We start from the raw sequence: 11,546 nt of genomic DNA, 5'->3' as shown, positions 1-11,546 counted from the left end.
TAAAACAAACGACAGTACAATCAGCACGGGACTACAACCGTGTAGAATCACAATCATACGCGAGAAGCAAGGCACATCAAATCCCCTTTTGTCCGCTAATATTCACATTCTGACCATGCTACCAGCACCAGACATTCATCAAACCTACCACCGCCACTGTCGGTTCATCACAAATTCACGATGACCATTCCCTTGCTTTGCCTCTCTCGCCATTCAGGCCATGAAGGAACAACACGATATTTAATAGTTCAAAGATGATTCCAAATAGAACAAAAATGTCTGAAGGTCATTAAGTTACAAATACAACATTGCAAATTCCGCAAACATATTGTTCCAAGACAGCACAGTTTACACATAATCTTAGCATCGGGGGAGGCCCGGGACGAGCAGCATGTTTATCCAACCTGACATCAAGCCTCTGCTGACGCAAAGAGACAACAGCGCTTTACCTGTCATAGCCTCCGCCGCCAGCACGGCGGCCGTAGCCCCTTTCGGGCATCCGGTACGGGGAATAGGGCAGCGACCTAGACCTCTCCCTTCTTGCCCTGCCACCATAAGGAGGGGGAGATCTGTGGGGGGAGTAGCCCCGACCACCCCTCCCGTCATAGTAGTCTCGGGCATCCCTGTGGGGTGGGGAGTAGTCGCGGGTGTCCCTGTAGGGAGGGTAGTCCCGGGTGTCCCTGTAGTCTCGGTACATGGGAGGCGGAGACCTGCGGTAGCTGTTGCCATAGTAGTCGTCACGACCATAGCCTCCTCTGCGGAATCTACCTCCACGCTGCATCTCTCTACGCTCATAGCGATGGCCTGTCCAAGGAAAATTGCAAGTAAACCATAAGTTGTAATTAACCAGGCATATGTACATCATATATACATACAGTAAGAACATGCAGAAATGAAAAGGAGCACTGAGATGGAAGTTATGGTGTAAATTCAAGGGCCAACAATGTAGACCACAAGCATAGGCTGCTTTTCATACCCAGATAGCTCCCAGGAGTAGGCGTCCTTGGGCGGCCTCTGCGTGACTGAAACAACCATAACAACAATCAGTACAATATCAGGCTCCAAGCTGAAAGAAGGAAAAATAAATATCATGCTTGATTGCGTAGGAAATTATGAGTTTCCCTTACGATCGGCGGATATACACCCTGCATTAACGGACCAAGGAGGAAGGAAATACTTAATGAAGAGCACAAACTCCACTAGCAGACATCCAACATTGCTATGCATATGTCACCAGACATCTTGACTAAAGTGTTGGAAATGCCCGTTGATTAGTTGATGGGGAGTTGAAGGTGAATGCTCAGGTTTAGTTGAAAATTTGCTACGTTTAGTTGTTGTGAATCTCGTGTTGCATAGTAACCCTTTGGGCTGTCCATTGATCAAGCTGTATGAGCTAAAGTTGAAATTGATGAACTCAGCATCTTGATTGCTGGCACATAGCTTGCACAATGTCTTCTGAATAACCACCAAAAAACCTCCAGGTCAACACACATGAAATACAAGGTTGCATCTGAACCAACAAGACGACAACCCATGTGGACGCACAAACAATTACCTTTTCAACTGTGATGTTCCGGCCTTGCAGTTCTGACTGGTTAAGATACTTGATGCAGCGTTCAGCATCTTCAACAGTGTCCATGGTGATGAAAGCAAATCCACGAGAAACACGGGTGTGGGGTTCAAGAACAACATGGCAAGAAACCACCTGACAAAGAAGAGATGTCATAACTTAGTACCTCAAAAGAACAACAAATCTGCAAACTTACATGAAGCCAAGTAACTAACCTTTCCTTCCTTATTGAAGTACTCTCTAAGTTCTTTATCAGTCACCCTAGAAGAAAGTCCAGTAATGTACAGAGTATTTCCATGATTTACAGCTTCAGGCTCCCGCTCCCTGGGGAATGATACAGATTAAGCATATACAAATTACATATGATGAATTAATGGTCATTCAACTTATGCGTTTCAGAAAGTTTAGATATTGCCACACCATAAACTAATCATTTTTCCATGGATAGAATTCCAGTTACCTATAGCAGGAGCTATTACAATCTTAGAATGCATTTATTACTTGGCAATATCTATTATCTAATAGCTTCATCCAACATGTTAGGCATTACGCCACTAGCCACTTACTACGTGATGTGGTTTTGTATGTCATGGCTATTATAATATGACTTCTAACCATCACAACCATTGTATACAACTAATACCATGTGATTCACCTACCCACACCATATAAGCTGATATAATAGGACGACCAATTTCGCATCCAATTTAAATATACTTCTATCATACAAACATTTTATGGAATTTACGCCACAAGTGTACACGCTATCATAATATAAATTTAGCTATCATGAACAAAACTCTCAACAGCACAAACATGTTGCACATGATATTGCAAGAATACAAGTTAATCTTCGATTTGGTTTTTGGTATAAGAGACAGAATAGGCAGACCACATGGACTACATGCAGCATCAGCAAAAAAGTTGAACAAGGAATCCACACCTCGCAGGGCTTCGAGATCGTGACCTCGCCTGAGCTCTAGGATCAGGCGATGGAGATCTAGACTGGGATTGAGCTACAGGTGATCTTGACCTTGACATTTGCTTTTGGCGTCCCTTATAAGGAGAAGGGGACCTTGAGGGCCTTGTGTACCTGGAAGCACGAAACAAACAATAGACTGCTCAACAATTCTGAGAAATGTATTTTCTTCCCTTCAACATTTTCCTATAGTAATCTACATGGCTTGCCAAGGAGAACAAAGCACATTGGATAGCAGAGCACAGCCATAACTTTGTGTAACTTTACAAGTTTAAAGATAACAATATGCAAGGCTGATAAGATAGTTCTCGAGAATCAACATCATTTTCAGTGTCCAATGAACTGCTTGCCCAACGAAACACTGAGCGAATAAATATTATGAGAAATGGGTAGAGGAATAACGGCAGTAAGTAACATGTAGTCAGTTTTAGCTCTGAATGTGGACTACTGGAGTTCATTGAATAATCTGTTCATCCATCAGCATCGCGTAAAACCTCCTACTTATAGGGGCTGTTTGGTTGGCGCCCAGGACCCTACCAGACCAGGGTGAGCCAATTAATTGGAGCAGAAATCAGGCGCCGCTGGCATGCGAAGGCACAGACGTGAAAAATGAACTGAGGACGAAAATTTTGTCAGCGGCTGGAAAAATTGGCTTCAATCCAAACGAATGCCCTGGCTAGCAGTCAACGCCAAATTTTGGCATGGCTGCTCACGGCTGCCATCCAAACAGTCCCTTAGCCTCCAAGACAGATCTAGTTGACGTACATTTGGAACAAACTAGGCATAGGTGTGTGGGGGTGCGTCTATATCTATATATCAGCAAGGCATGGGTTCTAACAAACAGTGAAGCTGCAAGAGCTTGGTGAACTGCCATCGTGAGCACCGTACCAGAGTTACCCACAAACCTAATAACTTGCATCAAATCTCACCAACTACAATCCAGCTCAAAGGGACAGGCAGACAACGGGATCCACGGGTACTTCACACTTAACACGCATCCAGTCAGTCAATCTCAAAGAACGGGGCAGACAAAACAGGATCCGCAGCTCCGCCGCAGCAGGACACGCATCCTCCGATGCCCCGTGTCGCCCTGCGCCTACCGACATCGACCAATCGATCGATCCCCTAAACCGAAGCTACGGCTCCTAGCGGCGTCCCTAGACCCGGATCAGAGCGGGCGCCCAACGAACTCGAACATAAATTCAAACCAGCCACCAAATCTGATAGGGGGAGAAAGAGAGGGCGAGAGAGAGAGGGCAGGTAAGAGATCCGAGGAGGCCGGCGTCGCCATTTACCTCCGGCGCGGGGAGTCGGCCTGCGAAGAAAAGAGGAGCAACAGAAGGGGCCGTCAGCACGGAGGTCAGCGCAACGAGGGACTCGGGAACGACGACGGCGAAGAGGAGGGGAGGGGCTCACCATGGCGCGAGGACGGCGGGGGCGGCGGAGACGGCGGAGTGCGCGGGGGAGGGAGGGGCGGGGCGGAGCTAGGGTTTCGGCTGCGCGTCGGGCGTGCGATGCGGTGCGGTGCGCCTGGGTTGACCGTGCTCGAGCCGGAATGGGTCTCGTTCGATTCGACTTTGTTTGTGTAGGGGGCGCGGGCCGTTGGGCCCCGACGCGCGCGGCCCAGGCCCAACAGGCGCGGGGCTCGGCAGGCCCAGCATCATCAGGCCATTAGCTTCGCTCCAAAAAAGAAAAAGCAAAACGGAAGCAGCAGCAGCAGCAGCAGAGGGGAGGAGAAGAGGAGCCCTCGCGGCGGCGGAGGAGGGAGGAGGGGGATGCCGGCGGAGGGGACGCGGGTGGCGGGGCTGCGGGCGCGCGAGGACGGGCGCCTCCCGCCCAGGCGCTTCGCCGCCGCCGTCATGGCCTCCGAGGTCCGTCCGTCTCCCTCCCTATCCATCCGACCTTCAAATCGAACCACATTTGATGTTGCTCGACCTAAGATAAGCCTCTACTGCCGCGCAGTCGATCTATGCTTGGCTGGTCTCTCCGGTCCGGAACACCAAGTCAGTCTGTAGATTTTTTTTCTTTCAGACAAAAAAAAAAAAAAACTAATCAATCGCTCAGCTGTTTTCTCCTTGGCAGATGACAGTGCTTAAATGTATGCCGATCGATCGGCCGGACGAGACCCTCATCATACATTTTGGGCACAAAATCAGCTGCTGCATAGTGCATACCATTGTTCTACTTGAGTTTTCAGTGGCTTTATTGAACCCACCAAAATAAAAAAAACAAGCACCGTTGCGCGTAACGATTTTTGCTAAAACAAATGCTGTAATCGCCAGATGCATCATCGCGGGTGGGTTTCCCTTTTTTTTTGCCGTTGCGCCAGTAGGGTGTGTTGCATAAGCCAAACAAAAAAAGAAGCAAAATAAGAAGTGGTGGCACATGTGCATTTATGTCGAGCTGATGCAAGTTTACACTTGGGGGGATGTTGGATGATATGCCCCGGTACTAGAATGTGTCGCGCACGCGGATTTCACGCTGCACACAAACGATCCGCTCTAATGGTGTCAGCATCTGCAAGTCGTGGCTAGAAAGTGAGGTCTTGTTTTCAAGAGTTTGTTGCAAAAGTACAACGGTCCTAACGTCGGCCTTTTTTTCTTTCATTCGAGTCGAGGGTACACTTGACCTTCTGTTTGGCTTGCCGTGCAGGACTTTGTGCATTCGCTGGGCATCCAGAGGAGGCTGCGGAAGCACAAGCGTACCGTCAACACCGTAAGCTTCAACAGCAGCGGGAGCTTGCTCCTGTCTGCTTCAAACGACGAGACCGCCATGCTGTGGAGCACGGAAGAGGCGGCGCCGGCACTGATGTTCCACACCGGCCACCGTAGTGATGTGCTGCACGCGCAGTTCATGCCCTTATCGCACGACCGGAGCATCGTCACCTGCGGCGCTGATGCGGAGGTAGGCACACGCTGAGTGCTTGATGAGTGGTTCCACCATATATGTTTATCTTGAGCTTTCAACATTGCTTATAATGGTCATGGCTTTGGCTATTTGTTTGTGGCCGTTGAACAGGTAAGGCATTCGCACGTGCAACAAGGGGGGTCGGTGTTGACGGATAAGCTTGCGAACCTGAGGTGCATGGTGCACCAGCTTGCTGTTGAACCTGGCAGTCCTCACAAGTTCTTTAGCTGCGTGGTTGATGGCTCCGTTTGGCATGTACGTTGTTAACTTAGTTCCCACTCTTCTTTTTTTGTAATTATTGTTTCCCGATTCCTTTGTCGCTGACGTTGTTGTCTTCCCCTCCAGTTTGACCTGAGGGAGAAACATCCCAGGAAGCTCTTTAGGTGTGGTGCGGTTAGAAGGTTTGATTACTTATCAGGTGATACCATGTACCTCTGTGCCATTGCCGTAGACCCAAGAAACCACTCTTGTTTTGCAGTTGCCGGAGGTGATGAGTACGTACGGTTGTATGATGCCCGTAAGATTGAAATGGAAAGGTCTAAATTTGGCCTCCCGGTTGAGCAATTCTGCCCTCAACATTTGGTTTCCGAGAAGGGAGATGTGATCACTGGTTTGGCTTACTCACAGACCGGCGAGCTTTTAGCATCCTATCGTAACGACAGCATCTACCTTTTCGAGAGAGAGCATGGGTTGTACTTCAACGATTTTGACGAATTTCACAGTGAGAAGTTACCTGTACCTCGGAGCTTCAAGGGACACCTGAACATGCAAGTTCTTAAAGGTGTTAGCTTCCTTGGTCCCAACTGTGAGTATGTTTCCTCTGGATCAGACTGTGGCCATGTATTTATTTGGAGAAAGAAGGATGGGGAGCTTATCCGAATGTTGAAAGGAGATACACAGAGTGTGAACTGCGTTGAACAACACCCTCATGAGATTGTTATTGCAAGTTGTGGCACCAATACAGACATCAAGATTTGGGCACCTGGTGATAGTGAGAACCCCTCCACTGCTCCCCTTGATGAGGTGTGTTCTCTTTTTTACTCACATACTGCGTGTTTCACATGGATTGTTATCTTCTTTGGCGACACAGCTTGTCATATAGAGTCTAATGTGCCGGGTATGCTTGCTTCACAGTATTATACATAAAACTTGTATAGGCAATTGCTTTGCTTGGGATATGTTTGTGCCTTTCGGTTTTGAACGGAGGTGAAGCAAGTGTGTTGTCCGATGCTCCTTATTTTAGATTTAAATTGTGAACGTCCGAAATGAAAAGGGTGCTTCATTTGCACTATGACTTTGTGATATCAGAAGCAAGCAGTTTATTTTCATCACAAAGATGCTAAACAGTGGGGGACCAATTTAATTCTGTGCAGACATGCTTTGTACTTGATCGAAAGGTCAAAATCAAGTAGTATGTACCATCGTGTGAGATATCACTTTCAGCTGTCCTACTTGCAAACTGTCTTGTCGGAACAATGTTAGGAATTTCAGTATTCCGTCTCTGTTTGCATTATTATTGCGATGTCCAGAGACGAATGCGTGATTGATAATACAGTTTTGACATCTGAATTTGACTTTATGAAGGTTGATGTTTTTTTATGTTTATGTCTGTTGTAATTTTGTATTTAATTTTTGTTAGTTCAATCGTGAGTGATCCCATTAGTGTGGTGTAAGTTGCGAGATTAGCCTAACCCCACTTTGCATTTCCAATGCAACTACTTTGAATCTTCATCGAGGCACATTAACTTCCCACTGGGAAATAATACAAAAGTACTCCCTCTGTCTCAAAATAAGCGACTCAACTTTACACTAACTATAGTATAAAGCTAGTGCAAAGTCGAGTCACTTATTTTGGGACGGAGGGAGTATAACATAAGGTCTCAATTATATAAATTTTGAATTCTCAATATAACCAATTTGATTTATTTCTCATCTGTCGCATGGGCAGTCATTCTAATTACTTTGTTGAATTTTTGTCCTTTCAAAAGGACTCTGTTGACGAAGGTGACTATATGTTATCCGCGCGTTATGATTCATCGTCTGATGAGGATGGGGATGAGGATGGGGATGATGATGATGATGATGAAGAGGATGACGACGACAACGACGATTATGATGAAGATGAGGACGATGACGAAATTTGGACAGACATAGAGTTGCAGATGGGGAGAAACTTACCCTTGCCGTTTGTGAATTGAGTCAGTCGAGCGTTTGAAAAAAGAATGGAATTATTTCTATCTAAGAGGTGTTTCTAGGGAATCTATAAGAGTTGTTCTTGGTTTCCTGCTTGTGTGATTGGTTAGGTTGTGTACTGTTAGGTAACCATCAAGTGCTTCCTCTTCACTCTCTAGCAGCTCCATTTTTGTATATACTAGATGACTCGTTGCGCCGATGGCACAAAGAGCGAGTTCAAACCAAGCACTGATAGAGTGAGCATAAAAATATGTAGATACCCATTAGAGCATATGGATTTTTTTGCATCATGGAAGTTTCCAGTCATGTAGCGAAGTCCACAGCGTAAGATGATGGCATTACATTTTTCTTAGCGGTCTCGGTTCCATCAAGCTTACCAAGGCCAACAGCAGCAACAATAAGCTGGAGTTTTTCAACGCGCATGTCATCCTGAGGTTCTTCGGAAAGGGTTCTCATTGAATAGCGAGAAGATTATGAGCCAACAGGTCACCAGAGCTACCAGAGCAACAGCCAAATAGCAAGCAGAAGATGACAAGACAGCAACCAAATGCTCTTCTAAAAAAATACATAGCAGAGAGAACTTATTTGCGGTTCATCTTACAGAGGAATGTTGTTATAATGAAAACTATGTAATCACACTTTGTTATTTTTTTTGGATCTTTAAAGTGCACAGTGGTTCTGTGTTACTCTTATATAAACCCTGAGCAAGGTATAGGCCATTTAAAAATCCGGGGAAGACACCTGAACAGTATACGAATTATGCAGACTGACAGTAAAAGCTAAACATAGGTAGGACATAAAGAGGAGCTCATGAAATGCATTTGGTTACTGTGCATGAAGTAGGCAGAATGATGGTTAATTTTAGCAGCTAATTTATGAGCAGTCAGTTGACACGGCAGAATATAATGATTATCCTGTCAGATAAATTAGGCAAGCAGGGTCCATAAAGCAGCAGGCCCAGGACTAAGCAGAAGACACAAGAAGGCATACAAAGGGCAACGACATTGACAAGCAGTAGATTAAGTACCATGGCCCAACGGCATTTACAATGAGTAGAAATTGTCATAGGGAGGGAGATAAGATAGAAAGGGCCAACGTGATATTTACAACGCATAGCAGATGGTCTGTTTGAGCGCCTAAATAGAGGAATTGTCATGACAAGGGCTTGACATAGCTCCACGGATGCCAAAGCCGTGTCTTAGAAAGGTGCACAAAATACATCAGATGGATAACCAAAAGTGTGCCGGGCTGGCGATCTTCACACCCGACGGCGAGACCGCTGCTACGATGCAGTAGAGCTGAGAAGCTCTCTTGACCAGCATATCCATCTAGCGGCTAACTTAGCTTGATAAGAAAGCAGAACATAGAAGATACCCTGAGGAAGGAGATGAACCATTAGTCAATCTACGGCGATAGGTCATGTACGCCGGATGCACCAGGAACAGAATTCAAGAAGGGATTGTCGTACCATATGTACACGGCGAGCCTACCCTATTGAAGAACTACTGCTTTGCTTTCTTTGGAACGCTGGCGCCCTTGGCCACTGCATTTACCCTGAGTTGCAAGCAGTGCGAAAAACAAGAGGCATGTCAGGAAAGCTAGCACCGGCATATATAACAAGAAGCATAGAATGTAATAAGAAGAAAAGCACAAACACCAAATGTAATAGATGTAGGCCAGCATAATTTAGTAACAGGCTAACTGAGCCCAAAAAACACAACTGATTCAGTTACATGGTTAATTTAGTTGTATATATGAAGTATGTTATCTACTATGCAACAGCAAGTATCACTTGCACAAGCATCAGAAATGAAACAGGAGCATCACACAATACTAAGCAGAACAGATGTTGCATCCTGAAGCTATAAAGCTGTTTTACTGGGTATTTGGTAAGCTCTAATCTAACAGTGAAAAAAAAGGTTCAATGAAACTCCATCACATGCATCGGTTAAGAAGAAAACAATTTGTAAATCATATAGAATGAAGCTTTGCATTTTAAAACGACACGACCAAGGAAGAATAGCAATCATCAGGATACACCCTGCACTGAACTGGGAAAATGTAATGGACTAAGAGCCTTTACCTCTTGTTTTTAGTCAACTCAGGAATAACATTTGGTGCATCTTCAGCAGCTGCGTTTCAGTCTCTTGACCAACTTCTTTAGTTTCCTGCTACAAAACATTGGTGTGGATCAAGCATGGTTTGTGCATAAGGGGAAGGTAGTTACATGTGAAAGAGGCACAAACATTTGGCATGGGTACAGCTTCAACTGTATCTCCAGTAGAAGCACTCTTTTCAGCTTTGGCAATAACAAAGGCAGTAGAAGCAGGTAGGTCAGCCCCCTTTAACTTCAGCGGCGGTGATCTTCAAAGGTGTAGTGAAAAGCTTGCGCCGAGAATTTTTTGGGCACGGTGATTTGCTGCTTCCCAAGACAAAAAATACATTAGCCGCAGGCAAAGAAAAAGAATTTTGAAACTTCATGATAGCATAAAGGGAGGGTTGATACCTAGGCGTTTTAGGCATAGTGGCCTGCCCTTTGCTTTTGAACGCAGAGATAGGAGTGTTCATCTGGAAAAGAAACAATATAAGAGCCAATCGATGGAAAGAGTTTGAAAGGGGGAATGACCAGTAGATATACCTCATCTAGAGGGAGTGCAGTAGGTGTAGTCGATCCTGTAGGGAAAGACTCGAGAATGGGCAGCGCTGCACCAGAGTTCTCAGCAGAAGACGACGTTCCAGATGCGCCTGATGCACCACCAAATCCCAAGGGTGGAAGTTTAGGCTTAAAGGTTTGATCGATCCTGCTAACTTGGAAGGACAGCTGAGTGCTTGTAGGCTGGAAGCTCTTGGTGGAGATAGAAACAACAAGCACATACTTCTGAGCAACAATGCGGGAAATCTCAGTAGGCATTGCCACATCGCCACCTCCTATCTGGGCAAGATCATGCACACTTGTAAAACCTAGGTATTTGCGTTCAATTAGAGGCAGGACTGGCTTGCCAACAACACTCCTTGCAGCTTTATCAAACCACATGAATTCTGCTTCAGCTCCACCATCACTTCGAAAGGTGCACACGCAGTATCTACATACCACAAACCAAATGGACTAAGAAGCAAGCGAATATACAGATGGAACAAAGCCTCATGCGGGAAATGCACTCACGAGGGATCTGCATTAACGGAAGGGCAAGTGGGGTCCGAGCAACGGAAATGCCTTCCAAAAACATAGGTTGTTTTATGACATTCCCGGCATGACAGGAACCACCAGCAATTGTCATAGCCCAGCCTTGTAATAATAACCTTCACCAATAACTGTTTCTTCTGCATTTGATCAGCAACACAATTACAATGAGAAGGAAGGCAAGTTGAAAACAGGGATAGAACAAAAGAATTTTTTGCTCCCATGGATGTAAAAGCAAACAAGCAATTGTACTGAGTATTTTCGTAAGGAATCTTAGGCTGCGCGGCGGCCCTTTATAATCAAGCAGGGGTTCTAAAAACTGAGGCGGTTTCTTAAAGGGATCAACAAATACTTTTCCAGCCTTACAAGAATTGTTGTATATAACACGCCTTTTTGTGATAGCAGACTGTGACTTTACCCTCTCACGCCACCAAAAGCTAGCCCCGCAGTGGTTGCATCGGTAGTCGGGAGCTCCGTAGTATGACCTCTTTTGGTAGAAAGCTATAGGAGTTTTAAGAGCGATAAGAACGCAGAACATTGGGAAGGGGAAAACGGCATGGTTAATAATAACAAAGAGATACCTTTAAGGATCTCGACTTCGTCAGGAGAAAAACCAACCCAACCAGGTTCCAGAGGAGATGCTAGGGTATGCTCTGCGAGAGCCAGAACAAGAAGGCACCAACATGACATAGAGAACGCAAGGAAGCAACACTACA

General features: G+C 45.6%; 2 protein-coding genes and 1 long non-coding RNA gene across 3 annotated transcripts; 1 reads left to right on the top strand and 2 right to left on the bottom strand.

Annotated features, from left to right (window-relative positions):
- Positions 1-221: 221 nt before the first annotated feature.
- On the bottom strand, positions 222-4,096 carry LOC123164493 (serine/arginine-rich splicing factor SR45a). Its single transcript, XM_044582001.1, has 7 exons — positions 3,966-4,096; positions 3,845-3,864; positions 2,514-2,663; positions 1,786-1,894; positions 1,556-1,705; positions 977-1,022; positions 222-804 (listed from the first exon to the last, which is right to left on the bottom strand). The coding sequence occupies exons 1-7, from the start codon at positions 3,966-3,968 to the stop codon at positions 446-448; spliced, it is 837 nt and encodes a 278-aa protein (XP_044437936.1). The 5' UTR covers positions 3,969-4,096; the 3' UTR covers positions 222-445.
- Positions 4,097-4,234: 138 nt separating this feature from the next.
- On the top strand, positions 4,235-7,936 carry LOC123164492 (DDB1- and CUL4-associated factor 8). The gene is made up of 5 exons (XM_044582000.1): positions 4,235-4,420; positions 5,202-5,453; positions 5,568-5,711; positions 5,802-6,479; positions 7,445-7,936. Exons 1-5 carry the CDS (start codon positions 4,325-4,327, stop codon positions 7,652-7,654), a joined length of 1,380 nt encoding a protein of 459 aa, XP_044437935.1. The 5' UTR covers positions 4,235-4,324; the 3' UTR covers positions 7,655-7,936.
- Positions 7,937-10,713: 2,777 nt separating this feature from the next.
- LOC123164509 (uncharacterized) lies at positions 10,714-11,321 on the bottom strand. Its single transcript, XR_006482487.1, has 3 exons — positions 11,197-11,321; positions 10,813-10,970; positions 10,714-10,732 (listed from the first exon to the last, which is right to left on the bottom strand). It is a non-coding gene; the product is annotated as an uncharacterized lncRNA (long non-coding RNA).
- Positions 11,322-11,546: the final 225 nt, after the last annotated feature.

The sequence above is a fragment of the Triticum aestivum genome, chromosome 7D (genome assembly GCF_018294505.1).
Source record: "Triticum aestivum cultivar Chinese Spring chromosome 7D, IWGSC CS RefSeq v2.1, whole genome shotgun sequence".
Taxonomy (NCBI): Eukaryota; Viridiplantae; Streptophyta; class Magnoliopsida; order Poales; family Poaceae; genus Triticum; species Triticum aestivum.
This window is presented reverse-complemented; position numbering and strand designations above follow the sequence as displayed.